Here is a 20,325-nt window from a genome sequence, read left to right as displayed (position 1 = left end):
TGGAGCCAGTCTACCTGAGACTAAATCTTGGCTTTACCAATTGTTAGTTGTATAACTTCGGGAAAGTTATATAATCTTTCTGTGTCTCAGTTTTATCATCTTTAAAATGAGGATAAAATGAGAATGGTGATGGTAAAGATTAATGAGTTAATATATCTGAGGTGCTTAGAATAGTACCACGATAAGTGATGCTGTATATTAATATTATTATTATCAATATTATAGTTTGGGATCATTTCATACAAGATGTCAGTAGGGTAGAAAAGCAAATCTATTCCCTATGGGCCAAATAAAAATCCTAGTTTTTAGTTTCTTCAACTTCAAGTTGGGTTAAGTGCTCATTTCTGAATTGAGCGCTCTGGACAAGAGGATGGGCTATATTACATTAATTGACTTAACATGGCTTATATTCTTTTTTAAAATTTTTTTTAAGAAAGAGAGAGAGAGAGAGAGAGAGAGAATTTTAATATTTATTTTTTAGTTTTCGGCGGACACAACATCTTTGTTTGTATGTGGTGCTGAGGATCGAACCCAGGCTGCACGCATGCCAGGCGAGCGTGCTACCGCTTGAGCCACATCCCCAGCCCTTTAAAATATTTTTTAGTTGTAGGTGGACACAATGCCTTTATTTTGTTTATTTATTTTTTATGTGGTGCTGAGAATCGAACCCAGAGCCTCGCACGTGCTAGATGGGCACTGTACTGCTGAGCCACAACTCCAGCCCCACGTGGTTTATATTCTTTATGCCTACCAGTTGATTTAGCTTTGCCTGAATCATATTACCTGAGAGCAAGTGGTGATTTTCCTAATTCAAATTCAGAGTACTATTGCCACCAACAGGAGAAGTGGATGCTTGGTTGTAAAAATGACCCATATTTATTATGACCTATCAAATAGATCAATCATATTAGGTGATCATGTGATGTTATGACAATCTCTCTGGGTACAGTTCTTGGCAATTTATATTGAGTAGTGGAACATTTATCTTGAAAATTTGAATTATAGTTAAGAAAATATATTTTATATAAAAATATCGGTTTTTGTCTCTAGGTTATTTTGTGTTACAAACCTAAATTTGAGGCATATTGATAATTGATTTAAAGCACATATGTCATAAAATTCCAGGCAAATATCTTCTAGCTATTTTGCTTTAACACAATTATGAACACAAATGCTATGTGGTTAATGAAGTTGAAAGCCTGTACTCTTACATATATAGATAATCCAAACTATATTTTTGTTTTTTAATTTAAGATTATCTTCAAAATAAAAATATAAAATTGAAACAGCCTAATAGTAAATTATCTTGACCTGTGCTATTCAATAGAGCTTTTTTTTTTTTAAATAATGGAAATTATATATATTCTGTGTTGTTCAACATGGTAGCCACTAGTCACTTCTAGCTATTAGGCATTTGAAGGGTGGCTAGTGCTGTTGAGGAACTGAATTTTTAATTTTATCCAAGTTTAGTAAGTTTATATTCAAGTCAGCACTTGTGGCTACTAGTTATTACTTGAACAGCACAGCCCTGAATAGCATCATTGAATAAGAGAATAGATACAAAGTGCCTAACATGTTTTATAAAAAATGCATAAAAGATAGGAGTAGAGAGGTTTATACTTTTCTTCCTACGTAGGGTTGGATCTCTCTTAGCAGGCCAGAGCAATCTGAAACAGGCTTAGCTTTCTTAGCATGGCAGTCAAGACACTTCATGACATGTTTTCAATTTCCTTCTGCTACTACATTCCATAATTTAGATTCATTAAATTTCACATTTTTCTTTGCACCTGCCTTCATTCTGTATCAAGTGCATTCTTTCCTGATATTCATGAAATGTTTCAGATGAGCTCTTACTATTTTATTTTTTGGCACAGGTATTGAACCCAAGAGCACTTAATCACTGAGCAACAACCCCAGCCCTTTTATATTTTATTTTGAGACATGTTCTTTCTAAGTTGCTTAGGGCTTTGTTAGGTTGCTGAGGCTGGCTTTCAATTTGTGAGCCTCCTGCAACAGCCTCCTCAGTCCTTGGGATTACAGGCATGTGCCAGTGCACCAGGCTTCTTACTAATTTATTATCTTTTAAGTTGCAATTTGTCATTTTCCCTGAGCCTAAACCCTGGTCAGTTATTTCCTTTCTCCTCTGTGCTTGTTGTCTATTTCTTATCAGAATCCATGCTTCACTGATGCTGTTTAGTTTTTGATCTCTTCCACTGGAATGGGAACTAACTTTTTGTAGGCTTGGCTCCAAGTAATCCCTTTATGAACACTTAGTTGGATAATTGAATGATGGATGAATGGATGGGTGGTTCTAAACCTTGTCACATTTATAATTTAAAAAACGTTTTAAAATAAACTTTATTGAGATATAACTTACATTTAAGAAGATATACCTATTTTAAATAGTTCGATGAATTTGATGGATGTTATCATTTGTGAAATCATCATCACTTCAAGATACAGAATATTTCTCTCTCTGTCTTTTTTTTAAGTTGTCAGTGGACTTTATTTATATGTGGTGCTGAGAATGAACCCAGTGCCTTACACATGCTAGGCAAGTCTCTACCACTGAGCCACAACCTCAGCCTAAGATACAGAATATTTCTGTCATCTCAGAACATTGCATTATGTTCTTTCCCAGTTAGGTCCTGGCTCCAGCCAACCATTGATCTGCTTTCTATCACTATACATATGTCTTTTCAGGGTTTCATATAAAGAGACTCATACAGTGTGTACTCCTTTCATACTTAGAATGTTATGGGCAAGAGAGATGTTAAACTCAGAAACGTGTTAAATGTTATGGTCACATATGATCATAACAATAAGTACAAGCAATGTTTGACATTTTGGAATCATAATTTACTTTTCTCTTTCCACAGTATACAATTGGACCGTGGATGAGGTGGTACAGTGGCTGATTACATATGTGGAACTGCCTCAGTATGAGGAGACCTTCCGGAAGCTGCAGCTCAGTGGCCATGCTATGCCAAGGTCAGGAGGGGAGTACTGGTTTTTTCTTACCTGAGAGCATAAGGAATGGGCTGGAAGTGAGTCTGCCTTCAGGTTGTTCTGGCCAGTTAAGTGAGGTTTTAGCCTTTTGGGGGCAGAGTCTATAGACAACTCCTCTTACGTCTGTTGTGCACTTGTTATAAAGCACGATAGACACTTTGCATATATTCACATTAGTCTTGGAATAGTACTAATAGCTGCCAGTTATTGAGTGCTTAGTACATGCCAGGCATTCTTCTCAACACATTATATACAGTATCTCATTGGATTGTTACATAAATCTTGTAAAGATGGATATTATAGTATATAGCTGATGATACTGATTAAGTAACTTTTCCAAGGTCACAAATATGACTAGTTAGGGGCAAAACTATGATTTGTCTGTGGTGTTTCTTTTTACTTTTCTTGTTCTCCCAGCAGCTACCCTTTGATCACCCAGGAGCCTCAGGACTCTTTTAGCCTCCCCTGGGTTATCCACATACAATTTATTTGCTTTGACAAAAATGGTACAGAGATTGGGGCCAACTGCCATTGGTTCTCTCATCATTGGAATGACTTCTCCAATAGCTGTTGTGTTATAACTTTTTGCCTTTTTTTTATAGGCAAAACATGCGAGGGCTTGAAGTGGGAGTGGGAAGGGATGGAGCACTACTTGGACTTCTTATTATGTCAAACTAGTCATTTAGTCATTAATCCATTTACTTATTCATTCAATAAATATTTACTGGGTACCAGCTTTGTGCCAAGCACTTGTGCTGGGTGCTGGGGATAAAGATGACAACAACCTGCCCTTGCAGGGCTTACCCTCTGGTAAGTGCTCGTTATGTATAATCTGTCTTTTTATTATGTAAGTACATCTGATTATGAGCTTCAGCACAAGGGGAAGGGGAAGGTAAAGCTGTTGTAATGCACACACATTGCTTTCTTCAGCCATAGAGTTACCAGACACTGCTGATCAGGCCTAGCTAAGCTAGCTTACCTCCTCTGCTTCCTGCAGCCTCCTCCTCACAGCTTTTTCTTACTCTCCAGAGTAATGTTTGTACTTTTCTTTATAATAGAGCACTCTACTAGTGTGCATCTCTGCACCTACCTATTACTTCTAGTTCTCACAATTCTGGAAGGAAGGAATTACTATTCCATCTTTTGGGTGAGCAAATTGAATTTTGATATTTTATAATTTGTCAGGCTGGTAAGGGACAGAGCTAGGATTTGAGCCCAAGTCTGCCTTATTCTAAGTACCCTGGTTTTTTCACTTCATCTTCCTCTTGTGCTGTGTGGTTGAAGATAGGCTTATTTGTAATATTCAATTTAGTTCTATTAACAAAACTTCATTAAGCACCTACAACATGCCATGCTTTCTGCTAGGCCTTGAGGACTAAGGTGTAATAGACCTGACCCCTATCTTGGGGAACTCCATGTCCATTGAAAAAGGAAGACAAATGAATAGATGATTGACCATAAAGTTCTAAGATGTAGATTTCTTTTTTGCCACTCATGGAAACAGCACTATTGCCATGTGGATTCTTGGATTATTTCATTAGAAGTAATGGCTATAGTTTGAATTTAAAAACTTCAAAGCATAGAATAAAAAGTCAGTTCTCAGATTATGAATCTATTTAGTCCTCTTGGGACTAGGATTAGAGCCAAGACCAGGTCCAGCCAGGATGGGCACAGGAGTAGAAGATGGCAAACTGTGGTGCCTTCAGTGAATGAGGTGGAGCAGTAGTTCTAGGGCCATCACCAGCTAATATGGTATAAAGGGAAGAATCTAGCAGATCTGAATTCACTCCCTGACTTTGCCAGTTACTTATATGTGATTTTGGGCAAGTTACTCAACTCTTTTAGTTTTCTTATCCACAAAATGGAGCTAATAATAGAACTGATTCCCTCCCTCCCTCCCTCCCTTCCTTCCTTCCTTCCTTCCTTCCTCCCTTCCTTCCCTCCTTTTTGGTATCACAGGTTGAACCCAGGGGCATATCCCCAGCCCTTTTTTTTTTTTGTATTTTATTTAGAAACAGGGTCTCACTAGGTTGTTTAGGGCCTTGACAAATTGCTGAGGCTGGCTTTGAGCTCTTTATTCTCCTGCCTTCCAAGTTGCTGGGATTACAGGTGTGCATCTCTGCGCCCAGCTAGAACTGATTTCTTAAGGTTGTTGGAGGACTGATTGAGGAAATATATATAAAATGCCAGAATAATACAAGATACACAGTAATTGCTTGGTAAATGCTGGCTCCTTTTTCTTTTCCATTGTTTAGAAGTAGAGAACATGCCAGTTCTTAGGTATCCTTGGGAAATAGACTGTAGAAAATATGGTAATGTTTATTTTGCTTAGTCAGATACTAAGTCCATCATACCTGGCAGAAATGATTCAAAGAGGAGCCTTAAGAACTTCCAGGCTTGTAAGAAGCATCTGATTTTACATAAGTTTACAAAGAAGGAAACTGAGGTCCTAGAGGAGAGACCTAGCAGACAAGTGAATCACTGGTAGAACTGGGACTAGAAGCCAGATCTCCTGATGCCCTGATCACAGTGCATCACTGCCTTTCTTGTATGTGGGCTTGATTACTTTCCAAGATCAGAAGAGGAAGTAGCTTGCTCCTGAATGCTAAGACAGGAGTATAAACCACTTACTGTGAAGTCAGAAGTTTTTCTTCTGTCTGGGGAAATAAAGCCGTGTATCAGATAAAGGCCCCACTTACAGAGAGTATCTTTGAGTCAGAGAACTGACCGCTACTTTTTGCCTTAACAGGCTAGCTTAACCAATACCACCAAGACAGTAGTATAGTATTAAATGTTCATCTTATAACCTAGATGACTTAGACTCCTTCCTCCTATACCTACTGTGTTCCAACCGAGAAAAACGAAGTCCAGTTTTTTAAAAATTTTTAAATATATATTTTTTAGTTGTAGATGTACATAAAACCTCTATTTTATTTATTTTATTTTTATGTGGTGCTGAGCATCGAATCCAGTGCCTCACATGTGGTAGGCAAGTACTCTACCACTGAGCCACAACCCCAGTCCTAGTCCATTTTTCCCCCCTAGGCTATTTTCTTTTTTACAGACTCTTTCTTATTAAAGTTATCATTGACAATGTGGTCGAAGGTCATAAAAATTACAGAAATCTGATCAGAAGTAAATTGTATTGCAATGACTCAAATACATGCCAATAAGACTAACTCAAATTCTGTCATCATCAGGTTTACATATGATGACAGTTGGTTAGGATTAGTATAATTCAGAAGTCCCTCTAATCCACTGGGTCATGCAGTGTGGCATTTTGACCTGGGCTGGACAGGAGAATGCATTTATAAGAGGTAGGAAGTGGGGCAGATTATATAGAGGTTAATTCCTGGAAGGAGAAACAACAAAAAATTTATAAAGTTTATAAATTTATAAAATTTCACACCTGTGAAAATTTTAATGGGTAACCCTTAGAGGGTGGGTTACTTATGAGATGGTGGATATGGGGAGAGGGTGAACAAATTCCTAGTGAATGTTTTTTATCCCTCCGTACTCCTTGCTGAGACCCTGCTGATATAACTCTGTGTCCTAGAATGCAGAGGGAGCAATCACCAAGAGCTTAAAGTGTTCCTGGAGGAGGTGGGTAATCTTTCTGGATCCTTCCTGCCTTTGTTGTCAGGGAACAAACCCATTAATTTTTGCCTCAACAGGCTTGCTGTAACCAATACCACCATGACAGGAACTGTGCTGAAGATGACAGATCGGAGCCATCGGCAGAAGCTGCAGCTGAAGGCCCTGGACACAGTGCTCTTTGGGCCTCCTCTCTGTGAGTCTTGTGTAGAGAAGGGCTGCTGCTGTGCCATGGAACCCAAATCTGACAGAGTAGCTAGGTTGAGGTCCTGGGCCTCCTGGGCACACTTCTAATGCAGCATCTTCACTATTTTCATTGATATTGAGATATGAAACAGTTTTGTATTTTAGTCTAGCCAGATATCAACCTCCATTTATTACATATTTTAGATTTCTGCTTTGTTCCAGTGCTGTGCTGGACTCTGTAGGATGACCTGGTTGAATCATTTTCTGCCCTGAAGGGATAAAATGAGACTTCTAGGACATGATATAGTTCAGTGGTCGAGCATGTGCCTAGCATGTGTGAAGCCCTTGCACCTGAAAGAAAGAAAAGAAAGAGTATTCTAATATTCTAGTATTCAGAAAAATCATGCTTCTGAGGCCCAGAGGAGTGGTATAGAAGGTATCCCATGGAAGAGGTAGTGTGTAAGCTTTATTCCATGGATGTGACAGAAGAGGACATTCTAGATGGAGAAAATAACCTGAGCAAGAGTTATTTACAAAAGATAAAATATAAAAGGTATGATCAGGGATAGCAACACATAATGGGCTAAATGTCATTTAGCTGTTATATTGAGATATGTACATGTGCAGAGTGAAGAAGCTGATTACTGAACATTTTTGCATCCTTGAATGACCAAGGAACACTAAATGAGCTTTCACTGAAGCAGTAGAGACATGCTTTAGATCTAAGAAAGGGTTGTCTCTTCAGCCAGGGGCTGAGAACATTATGTAGTTCAGTCCCTGGAGATCTGCATGGTGGGAATGGCCAACCCTGCCATCATTTTTCTTATTTTATGAACCAAATGAGAATAGAAGTAGTGAGATTTTTTAGGAAATTAGCATTGGCCACATAGATTCATAGAGCCCACCCCCTGCCCTTTGAAAGCTGCCCTCATTAGTTGAGGATACAGCAGCAGAATGCTGTAGAACCAGAACCCAGTCTAAAGAAGCATCTGGCTGAAAGGGTCAGAGACAGTACAACATTTCTTTTTCCATGTATGTGGCTTGGCAGTTGCCTAAGCTGATCTGTCAGTACAGGTGCATCTGTACTTTTTGAAAATATAAGACAGAGCTATCTAGGAGAAAACTGTTTCCACTCTCTTTTCTGCCTAATTATTTTTTTTAAGTGGGGGTTCTAGGACACATTTTATTTACTACTTATAGATAATAAATGATAAGTGAATGGTTCTATTCTTTATGTGAGGCATACCCTCTGTAATAAGCAATAGCTTTTCATTCATTCAGCAACCTTTGTTGAGTACTCATTGTTTATCAGTATAAATGACAGGGTTCCTTGTTATACAGGTTCCAGCAGCAGTTCCATCTAAATGGAGATAGGCTTTTCAACGGATAGAGTAAATGGTCGACAAATGTAGTAAATGTTAAAGCTATTATGTCAGTCTTTCTAGAATTCAGCTAAGAGTACAAAATGGGGAAGAGCTTCCTGTTGGAGTCCAGGAAGCTTTATGGGGTATGTAATTCTTTTTTTTTTTTTTAATATTTATGTTTTTTAGTTGTAGTTGGACATAAACCAGGGATCAAACCCAGGGCCCCACGCATGCTAGGTGAGCGCTCTACTGCTGAGCCACAATCCTAGCCCCTAGGGAATGTAATTCTTGAGCTGAGTCTTGAAAGGTGGGAAGTGGCCTTATTAAACTGTAACCATTAACAGTGTACACTCCTCTTTGTATGTACACTAGCGAGAACACTTTTACCAGAAGGGTATAATTATTCCTTAGTCTTCTAAGATATAGTATCAGGCTGTTATATGTTCTATATCAAAGTGGAATTTTATGCTTTAAAGATTTAAAGGGTACATCAGAAACTGCGGGTTACAGAAGGCAAGGTTTCAATCTGGAAAGATGAGTTAGCATGGGAACCAGGATCTTGGATCCATGGTACAGGGTCCAGGAGATCAGAGTCAGCAAGAGGGACCCCAGTGGAGCAGGTTACACTGATAAGTAGGGTGTAATATTTTTATCCTAGGCTCATTTCATATATCCTATATGCTGTGTATGAGCTAACCTAAGGGAGTTCAGAAATCAGCAGGAAAATTATTCCTTAAATAAGCAGAACAGAGGTACTAAAGCTAAGAATAGACTTCATACTAGCTGGGATAGCTATTATGATAACCATAATAATGTAGTTGTTTTTTTTAAAATAAGGCAAATAACAAGTGTTGGTGAGAATATGAGAAATAGAAACTTAATTTCTCGTAAGAATGTAAGATGGTTCAGTTACTGTGAAAAACAGTCTAGTGGTTTCTAAAAAATTAAACATGGAGTTACCATATAACCCAGCAATTGCATGCCTAGATATATTAGCCAAACAATTGAAATAGATAGTCAAACAAGTATATGTATGCATGTGTTCATAGCAGCATTAGTCACAAGAGCCAAAAGATGTAAACAGCTCAAATGACCATTAGCAGATGAGTGGATCAATACAATTGTTACATACATGCAATGGAGTATTATTCAGTCATAAAATGGAGTGAAGTTATATATGCTGCAGTATAGAGAAACCTGAAAAACATTATGCTAAGTAAAAGAAGCTGACAAAAGATCATGTATGTTTCCATTTATTTGAAATACCCACCATAGATAAAGCCATAGACATAAACTCAGCTTGATAGTTGACAGGGGCTGGAGAGAGAGGAGAATAGGGAGAAACTGCTTAATGGATAAGAAATTTTACTTTGGAGAATAGAAATGTTTTAGAACTAGACATCATGTATGTACTCTATGTCATTGAATTGTTCACTTTAAAATGGTTAATTTTGTATTATATGAACATTGCCTCAATAAATAATAATAATTAGCATTATTATTATTTTGGTACCATGGATTGAACCCAGGGGCATTCAACCACTGAGCCACATCCCCAGCCCTATTTTGTTTTTTATTTTGAGGCAGGGTCTAGCTAAGTTGCTTAGGGCCTTGTTAAGTTGCTGAGGCTGGCTTTGAACTTGAGATCCTCCTGCCTCAGCCTCCCAAGCTGCTGGGATTACAGGTATGCACCACTGTGCCTGGCTAATAAATTATTATTATCATTATTTTATTTTACTGGTTCTTTTTAGTTATATGTGATAGTAGAATCAATCCATTTTGATATAATTATACAAGCATGAAATATATCTTATTCTAACTAGCACCCCATTCTTGTGGATATACATGATGGTGGGATTCACTGTGATGTATTCATATATGTAAATAGGAAAATTATGTCAGATTCATTCCATTGTCTTTTCTATTCCTATCTGTCCTCCTTTTCCTTAATTCTCCTTTTTCTAACCTATTAAACTTTTCTTTTTGCCCTACCCCCTTTATTGTGATTTAGCTTCTACATATTAGCAAAAACATTTGAGTTTTTGGGATTGGCTTATTTCACTTAGCATGGTAGTCTCCAGATCCATCATTTACTGGCAAATGTCATAAAGTCATTCTTTTTAATGGCTGAGTAATTCTCCATTGTATACCATATTTTCTTTATCCATTTATCTGTTGAAGGGTACCTAGCTTGGTTCTATAGCTTAGCTATTGTAAATTGTGCTGCTATAAACATTGATGTGGCTGTGTCACTGTAATATGCTGATTTTGGATACTCTTTTGGATGTATACAAATGGATGTATAATAAATGATGTAAACGATAGCTGGGTCAAATGATGGTTCTATTCCTAGTTGTTTTGAGGAATCTCCATACTGCTTTTTATAGTGGTTGTACCAGTTTGCAATCCCACCAATAATATATGAGTGAACCCTTTTCCCTACATCCTCACCAACATTTATTATTACTTGTATTCATGATAATTGCCATTCTGACTGTAGTGAGGTGAAATCTCAGTGTAGTTTTAATTTGCATTTCTCTAATTGCTAGAGATGTTGAACATTTTTTCATATATTTGTTGACTGATCGTATTTCTTCTTCTATGAAGTGTCTGTTCAGTTCCTTTGCTCATTTATTGATTGGTTTTTTTTTTTAAATTTTAAGTTTTTTGAGTTCTTTATATTCTGGAAATTTATGCCCTATCTGAGGTGCAGGTGGCTAAGATTTTTCTCCCAATAAATTATTTTTTAACAACCCAAACAACAAAAGAAAGAATATATTGAGCAATATATTGAAGATGCAAATATATGCATCTTCAATATTTATAAACCCTGGACTTCCATTCAGAGAACTTTTATATTGAGCTTCATCATAATTTAAAAGTTTTACACTTCAAGAAGTGAAAAGACAATTCACAGAATAGAGAAAGTGTTTGCAAACATTATATTTCAAAAATGATAACAAATATATGCATCTTCAATATTTATAAATCCTGGACTTCCACTCAGAGAACTTCTTTATAAATTTTAGGAAAGAACCTTGAAATGATAGGAGATTTTTTCAAAATTGCCACTTACGGGGCTGCGGCTGTAACTTAGTGGTAGAGCACTTGCCTAGCACCTGTGAAGCCCTGGGTTCAATCTTTAGCCCTAAATAAAAACAAATAAAACAAAGGTATTGTGTCCATCTACAACTATGAAAAAAAAAATGTTTAAACTGCCACTTGCTGTGTAACCTTGGGTAGATTACTTTTTCCAGGGTTTATTTTCTGATGTGTATCATGAGATAGATTATTAGTCTAAAGGTCCTTGTGGTTTCTTTTAGCTATGACTTTGCACGATTTTTGGGCGAAACCCCTTGATTGGGTTCTGTATAAAAGACAGGAGATCTGTTCCTTCCTTCTGTCAACATCCTGTACTTTTGGGAATTCTGTGCTTGGCCACTGCCTTGTCAGGTGGTCTTTGGCAATTCAGTTTTGCCTAGATTCAGGTTATCTGATCTGTAAAATGGGCCTGCTAATTTAAAAACTCTTACTAGTTATTATTCTAGGGTTCTGAGAGCTGGGCATATTTCTGTAAGCTAAGATTGTGGAATCCAACAGCTGTCCTGATGGCAAATATTGTCTTTATATTTTTCTAGTTATACTTGTTAAAGGAAAATTTTGAAAATTGCCAGCTGAAATCTTAGGAAAATACTAGGAAACTCTTTGCCAGGAGACTTCTGCAAGGGTGGGGCTGTGCCTCCTGGGTTCATATAAAGAATCCTTTGATCTGTGCCCCTTAGGTTCTGTTTTCCTTTCTGAGTACAGAGTAAAATCCCTATTTTACTTCTGTTTTCTATTCAACATCCATGTAGGACTTAGAGTGATACCCTGTGCTGGTGATGACTTGTGTTCTCAACCTAGGCTGGTTGGGCACAGATGTGCAGGCCTCACCATAATAAGTCATGTAACAAACATGCCAGAGAACCAAGGCCAAGTTACAGTACCAGCCATGGCCACCTCGCCTTGACTTAATAAAAATCCTGCCACTATCCTGAGGCTTGAGAAATTGCAAATCAAAGGTTTGTCATACAGAGCTGAGAGGGCCTGCTGAGGGAACAGGCACCACCTGTCCACAGCAGCTTCAGAGTTTGGAAGGAGGAAGAGGGATTAAACTGGCTTCATCTCAAGGTCTGTTTTTCTGACAGTAGAAGGCATGCTCAGTCCTCCCCATGTGGTCTAAGAGTAGCACATGGCCCTTTACAGTCTTTTCCGCTCTGCAAAATTGGCTCCACTCTGCAGAATTGGCTCTGGGCCTGCAGACCTATCTGGAGCTCTCTAAACAGTGCCAATTATCAGGTGTTAGATGTGTTAAGAGAAACAAAGGCCTGATGAAAGACAGTGTCCAGTTTGAAGTCTAAACTGATGTCTCACCATGATAGCTGATTAATTCATTGAGGGGCTTTGTGTCTTGTGCAGATAATTTCTCAGAAAAATTTAGATTCACAGAAATGAGGTGAGTTTTTAGAGGCCATTCAGCTTTTTAAGTGGTAGAGCCATTATTCAAACACACATTTTTAACTTATATTTCAGTGCTGCTTTCTACTATATTATCTACCTTGTATATCTATCAGAGGAAATAAGATATAAAGAGTTCTAGCCTTGAAAGTTTATCACTCAGTAGCTTTGTGACCTTGGGCACATTCCTAATTCTCTGTGCCTCAGTTTCCCCTAAATAAATGATAGCTACTGTTTCTAGAGTGGCCTACTGTTTACTTGGTCCCGGGCTAGGGACTAGTGTACCTTTTGTGCTTTTAGCAGGAGTATTGAGAAAGATCCAGAGAGAGAGAGGGAGAGAGGGGGGGGGGGCTGCAGAGTAATTGCTGGGTTAGGGACAGTTATGGAAAAGAAAAGATTATGTCTTATCTTCCTTCTTCAGTGGCTTGGACAATAGGAAAAAATTTATAGTAAGCAGGAATGTTCACCTCTTCGGCAGAGCTTACTCTGATGACTGTAGCTGTATCCTTACCTTCTCTCTTTCCTTTCGGATATGTTTATATATGCTCTTCAGGCCTTCTCCAGGATGCTTTTTCACCCTCAGGTGTGCTCAACCCCTTTCATTCTTCTCTGTAAATCCATGGCCCTTTGTACCTACTGTCTTTAAAACAATCTCTCTTACCATCTTTAATTCTATAAACTGGACTCCTTGAGGGCAGAGACAGTAATATTCAGTTTCAGACCCAACAAGGAGTGGTTACCAGATGTTTGCTAGAAATTTTACAGAAAGAGGTTGTACCTCTCCAGACTACAGGAGTAGGCAGACTTGGGAGAGGAATCTGGCCCAGCTTGGTTTTGGGGAGAATTGCTACCTGTAGAGTATTTGTGAATATTTGAAATAGCTAAAACATTTGTTGGGTTATAACTAGAAGGGAAGAAGGAAGGCCCAGGACCAGTTCTTGCTGGTTAAACAGACACTCCAGCACAGAAGGCTGTGTAAATGACAAAAGACATTCCTAGCACAGATTTTGGCAGTGAAGGATAAATATCTGTATCTATCAGTATACTATGGAAAGCAGAGAGAATGGAAAGAATTGATTGGGAGAGAGAATTCCAGAAGGTGATAATAATTGGATACTCACTTTTTCAGTACTAACTGGTACCCTGCAAATTCTAATCACCCCTTACTCTTTTTTTTTTAAAATATATAGAACTAAAGTGCATAATTAATTTTTATTTTCATACAAAGTTAATTGGCACAATAAACAGAACTGTTTCAATTTATATCAGTAAAGACAGCAAGTAATCATGAATTATGTCTTTCATAAAACAAAAGAATAAGTGTTTTCTATGACTTCAGTTGTATTAATTGTTGCTTTAGCATTAGTGGTGGCGTCTGGAGTTTTGTAAAACAAGAGTACTGGGAGAAATTAAAAATAGAGTTCACTATGATGAAAGAAGTAATAGGGATAGAAAAGGATTAGCAGTTTCAAGATGTGAATAGGGCAGATGCAGAGGTGATATAGGATGTATTGTTTATGAGGAAGAAGGAGGAATAAAGGTAAAAGAAATAAAGAGTAAAGAGAGAAAAATGGAATTTGACTGTAAGAGAAAGGAGAGAAATAGAAACAAAAAGACATAAAAGGTGTGAAACAGAATACAAAGTAAATCCAAAATATGCTAATTGAAAACTTTAACTCTCAACAACAGAGTAAGGAAAAATAACCGTTTAAGAATGGTGCAAATGAGAAAGCATAAACAAATATGTACATGTACATATGTATAAATGTCCATCATATGTCCATCAGTACACATAGAAAAACTAAAAAGAAAAAAAAACAGGATTGTTACTCAGAGTATGTACTTGCTGTCTGTTCCAAAGTGTCTTTCCATCTCTCAGTCTCCATTCTCCATGGGATCCTATGGGGAGCTGTGAGAGGTGTTGTCAGCTCCACCCCCAGGGTAGGTTATACAAGATGTTCTCAGGGGAGGCAAGGAAGTCCAGTCTTTGCCCCAGATGTTTCATTGCATGGGGAGTCACTGGGCATAAATAAATCAAAGCACACCTGGTACTATACCCCACTTTTCTCCCAGGGCTACATTCATGGGACAGGGAAGCCAGTCATTTACCAGTTCTGTTTTTCCAGGGTATTGTTCTTTCTGATGTCCTAAGGTCTGCCCCCAAGCACCAACCTTCATCACTCCTGCACATTGAGATTTTGAAGCCACTGCCACTGATCTTGGTTACTGGTGTGTCAAGGGAAGAGAGGAGGGCAGGCTCTCTTTGGCCTATCTGATGTGCATTACCTCCAGGAAAGATACTGTCCATGCCAGAAATGGTCCTGATTTGCTAGGCTCAGTTTAGGTCTTGTGGCTGGTGTCTGACAGATTTATGTATCAGACTAAGTCTCAAAACATGGATCTAAGTTCCCAGTCTGAGTTGGTACCACTGCAGTGCAGATGTTTAAATATGTCTCCAGCTTCAGCTCCCTGTACATAGCAGGCAGACCAGGGGTGACTTTCATGCCACAGTTTAATGAGTAGAATAGCTTGAGTCTGCCCAGGGCAGGCTTGACTCTCTGGTCCTAGATTCTGCATTATAAGACTGTCTGCAGCACTTTTTTTCTTCTTCTTATTATTATATATTTTTGTTTTAGGTGGACATAGTATCTTTATTAGTTTTACATGGTGCTGAGAATTGACAATGCCTCATGCATGCTAGACAAACACTCTACCACAGAGCCACAACCCTAGCCCCTTGTCTGCAGCACATTTCAGGCTTTCCTGTCCTGGTGTACTAATTTTCCCCACTCACATCAAAACCTAAGCTCCAGTTCACCCCTTACTCTATTAATACCATTTCTTTTGTTTACATCTACCTTCCCCACCTGATGATGTTAACAGTTGATCTCATTTTGCTAAAATTTATTTGCAGCATTTGGACTGGGAATTCTGTCATTCTCAGGTTCTCCAAGTCCCAGTCATCTTTCCCTAGGTTAGCTCTGTTTACCTAGCCAGCCATATCTGCTGTGTCAGAATGAACTTGGTTATTCCACCCTGCCTCTGTTGATTAAGTGTGAGGTGGATTCTAAGAGCTGAGTTTGTATAGAGGCTGTGCAGTACCACTGGACATATTCTTCTGTCTTCAGAAACTATTTGCCCTTTACATGTACTTTGTTTTGCACTCTCCTTTCCTGCAAAGGCCTCCCTCCATTCTTCTCTTTTGCTTTCTTTTTCACCTTTGCCAAGTACCTACTCTGGTCAGATCCTTTGCTAAGTATGGGACTACAGAGGTAAATAAATCTGTGCGCTGCCCCTGAGGAACTCACTGACTACCAGAAAGTGACCAACATGAAAGTTGAAAAACATTAAATGCATTCCCTGAGATAGCAGAGAAACAGTCCATTCTCATCTGTCTGTCCAAAGAATGGATTGATCTGGGAATCCTTACTAGAGGAGAAGGAATGGGGGAACTCTGTGAAATGTGGTAGGCTAGAAAGATGGGAAGATGGTAGGAATTGAAGGATTGGAATGGAATTATGATGGGAAAAAGTACATAACTGTAAGATGTAACTAGTATCTTTTTTTTTTTTTAGAGAGAGAGAATTTTTTAATATTTATTTTTTAGTTTTCGGCAGACACAACATCTTTGTTTGTATGTGGTGCTGAGGATCAAACCTGGGCCACAAGCATGCCAGGCGAGCGCGCTACCGCTTGAGCCACATCCCCAGCCCTGTAACTAGTATCTTGATTTGCCTATTTTCTATTTCTAAACAAATATTTATAGATTCCGTTGGTGGTGTAGTGTTCAGCTCAGGGCTCCACTGAAGGGACCTGACAGTTTCTATATCTGTTTCATCTTCATCACATTCAATACCCACATTCTTAATTACATCCTGTATGTGTCCATCTGAATGTTTCCCTCACCCTTCAAAACATTTTGATTTATACCTAAGCATTCTCTTAAGTAATTTTGTAGTAACACTGTACAGTTGAGGAAGATGAGGTCCAGATAGGAGAAGTGAAGTTCATAACAAATTGAGGCAGTCTAGCATAGAACCCAGACTTCCTAATAGTGCAGGATATATGCTATGATGGTGTAATAATTTCTCTATGTGAGGCTCTGTGTTCAACTTTAAAAGCTTGACCGTTTGACCTTTAGATCTTCACTGATCTGATGGCAATATTACAATCATTTCCCAGGACATGCTTATGTGAAAACACAGGCATTGAGCTTATAGATTTAAGTTAGATCAGGGCAATTTAAACATCTCCATAGTGAGAGATATTTGCATGTAGCAAAGCAGAAACAAAATTTGTGGCATAAATGTGAAAGTTGTAGAGGAAAAGTGTGGGTCAGAGGAATGATAGTGTGGCCAGACAAATCTAGATTTGAATACAGCTCTATCACTTTTTATGAGCTCCAGCAATTCAGTGTCCCTTATAGAGCCTCAGTTTTCTGGTCTATAGAATATGAACACTATTGTTGTCTCTTATAGAGTAGGTGTGAGGATTAGAATTGGTGAATATGAATGTTTGATACATTTTATATTTTCTCTATTTCTTTTTTTGTGTGGATTAAGAGGAGGGAGATATTTTCACACTCCAGATTTATCCATAAAGATACAATACCAAAAGGATTTGTTGAGTGCCTTCTGTATGCCAGTTGATGTTGTGCTGGGCATTGGCATATAGGCAAGTGATGATCATTAGAAACTATGGAGAGTAAATCAACCAGATTATACTCATTTTCTTTCCACCAAGCTTGGCAGCTTATGGGCTGGGACAGACTGGACTTTAGCTGCATATTTGACAAGGTAGAAAGGTGGATAGAGTGGATGTTTGCACATTTATGTGGAGTCAAAACTGGTTGAAGGAATCCAGAGGGTACTAAAAGGTGGAACAGTATTATCTTAGAAACAGGGGCAGGGAGAAGGTAACTGTGAGATTCTGTCATTAGTCCCAGTCACTCAGTGTTTTTATTTATGACTTGGATGAGAATATGAAGCTGATCAAAATGATAGAATCTGTTTCTAAAACAATCTGGACATGGTAGAATAAAGGTCTGAATGAAATAGCTAGGCCCAATCTGCATGCCCACCTTAAGAACTTTGAAGTCTGAAAGTAATAAGAGGACAGACAAAAATGTTTATTTCATAGAGTATTGTCTGAATGAAGGTACCTTGGTCTTTTGTTAAGAATGTAAAAGGGCCAGGGGCGGGTGCTGGGATTGTGGCTCAGTGGTAGAACGATTGTTTGGCATGTGTGAGGCCCTGGGTTTGATCCTCAGCACCACATAAAAATAAAATAAAGATATTATGTCCAACTACAACTAAAAAATAAATATTTAAAAAAAAAGAATGTAAAAGGGGATGTTGGCATTAAGAAACCCCATGAAACCAAGATTAGAAATCCTTAGCAAGCAGGGGAAATGAAGAATACCCCAGGCTCTAGTAGAGACTGTAGCAGAGACAAATGTGTTCAGAAAGAAAAGAAAGTGACTATGCTACAGAAATTTTTCTTGTTGGGAGTTGAAGGACAAGAGACTAAGGACATGAGTATGGCTAGAAATGCAAGTCCACATGGAGGATAGAGGATGGCCACTGGAGGGCCTTCAGTTTTCTCTCTGAGGTACCTGCATAAATATGTATAAGATGTGGCTGCCACCCTGAACCTCCCCTTCCTTGCGTGGAAATAGCATGTGCTAATTTGTCTTTGATCCCATGCCATCCCCATATTCTGCTGCTCAGCTTTTCAGTGAGAGCTATGACTGTAACCCTTCTTGTCAAACTGTGACCCTCAGCTTCATGTCATTTCCAGCTACATGTGTCTTTTCATGTAGCTAGACCCTCCCTCAATTTGGTGGCTGTACCTGGGTCTTTACCAGGCATTGGTATCCTGCTAATTCTATCTTCTCCCCTACCTGAGGACAACCTTTTATGCACAGAGGGGGTCTTTAACCTTGGTCTAACTCCTTTTTCCTTCATTTTCTGATTCCTTTATTTATGGCTCCTCTGAATCCACAGTACATCCCAGATAGGCCACTGCAGCAGTCCTCTTCTCCTTATGATATCCTTTTCAAATCTCCTGTGCTATGGCCCAGAGCCCAGATCTGGCATACTAGGAACAATGTCAGGCTCCAGAAATGCTCCTATCCTGTTCACTAAGTTCTTGGGAAGGTGGTTTTTGTTTTTATCTTCTATTTTATTTTTCCTTATTTAGCATTTAAATTTTCTCTGGAGACTGGGCATTGCTTTTAATCATACCTGATGGCTGAATTATTGCCAGGCATTCACTAAATTATTGCCAGGCATTCTCTGGAGGTAGATCTGCTTCTCAGTTTTGGGCATGTGTAATGTCTTTCATACGCCAATCTCTTGATGCTACTCCTCTTCTGTCTGATCTTTGATTGAGCTACAGCCTAGAAATGCTCTCTGTAGATTGAGAATTCAAGACCTTTACTTGATCTGTGCTTTGGACGTTGTGCTAAAATGGCCTACTAGTCCAGGAAACACAACTTCTGCAGTAACCTTAGTCCTGTAGCTAGACCTCAGGCTCCAGTGCCATGGCTTTATTCTGTTTATCCTAGCCATCTTCTTTTGCCTTTACATTGCTTACCCTGTAGGATGGAAGCCAGTGCATCTGGGCACATGGGCTCATCCTAGCCCAGAGATGGCTGGGATACATTGGCATGATTCTTTCCTCTTCATTGTATCTTAGGGAAATATGAATTAATAAACCTCCTGTATCACTGTTAGGCTTCTCAACCTTTCCAACCTAGGCCCTGACTAGCAGAGAAATAAGCACAGAGCTTACTGTAGTAATATATGGCAAGTATGTGTCTGATAAACTAATTCTTCCTGAGAGAAATGTGTGACTGCCAGGGGGAGGCATCATAAAGTAGGGGATGCAGTGAGTCTGCAAGGCTAAGTGTGCAGTGGGCACCCTGACTCATTATGCCCTCTCCTCTCTGGCAGTGACCCGCCACAATCACCTCAAGGACTTCATGCTGGTGGTATCTATTGTTATTGGTGTGGGCGGCTGCTGGTTTGCCTATATCCAGAACCGTTACTCCAAGGAGCACATGAAGAAGATGATGAAGGATTTGGAGGGTTTACACAGAGCTGAGCAGAGTTTGCATGACCTTCAGGAAAGGTAAGGCCTTGTCCCTTCCTTACAAGCCTGGTGCTGCTAGCTCTTGGGAGCCACCTGTTTCCACCTGGGTTGTACCCTTGAGACTAGGCTGACATCACTGTCCAGGCTGTCTCACCATTCCAGAAATGTATTGTAAGCCTAGCTTCTGCTATTCCAGTTGCCTTGGGTAGTTATTCCTCCTGGGGGGAAGCTGGTTTCTGTCTTTCTTCCCTCTAAGCTTCAGAAATGTTTAGTTCTCATAAGTCTTGAACTCCCCTGTTAGATGGCTTGTTAAGTAAGGGTCATTCTGTCTTCTGTCCTGCCTCTAGACTGCTTCCCTTCCCATATATATAGATATAATTCACTGTTCTTCAAAGAAACCTCATAAACCTTTTTTCCTACTGACCTTTGTTATCTCTTGAATGGAGCCTTAGTCTTCTAAGTACTGACTTGTATGACTTTGGGTAAATCCTTTCCCTTCCTGCACTTATTTCCTCATTAGTAGTGGGAAGGGCTTGGTGATTTGTCTCCATAATATTTACGGCTTAGTACAGGGCTTGAC

General features: G+C 39.0%; 1 protein-coding gene across 7 annotated transcripts in view; it reads left to right on the top strand.

Moving 5' to 3' along the window:
- Positions 1-20,325, top strand: part of Stim1 (stromal interaction molecule 1) — a 258,583-nt gene that overhangs the window by 209,694 nt on the left and 28,564 nt on the right. For all 7 annotated transcript variants that reach the window (XM_046441805.2, XM_046441801.2, XM_046441803.2 and 4 more), the window contains exons 4-6: positions 2,880-2,991; positions 6,684-6,799; positions 19,607-19,784. In XM_046441805.2, the coding sequence (XP_046297761.1) occupies positions 2,880-2,991; positions 6,684-6,799; positions 19,607-19,784 (406 nt within the window). The remainder of the gene's footprint in view (positions 1-2,879; positions 2,992-6,683; positions 6,800-19,606; positions 19,785-20,325) is intronic.

This window comes from Marmota monax, unplaced genomic scaffold (assembly GCF_021218885.2).
Source record: "Marmota monax isolate L192 unplaced genomic scaffold, Marmota_monax_Labrador192_F-V1.1 WCK01_AAM20220418_F8-fsc00068, whole genome shotgun sequence".
Lineage (NCBI taxonomy): Eukaryota > Metazoa > Chordata > Mammalia > Rodentia > Sciuridae > Marmota > Marmota monax.
Note: the sequence above shows the minus strand (reverse complement) of the source record. Positions and strands in the feature narration are given on the sequence as shown.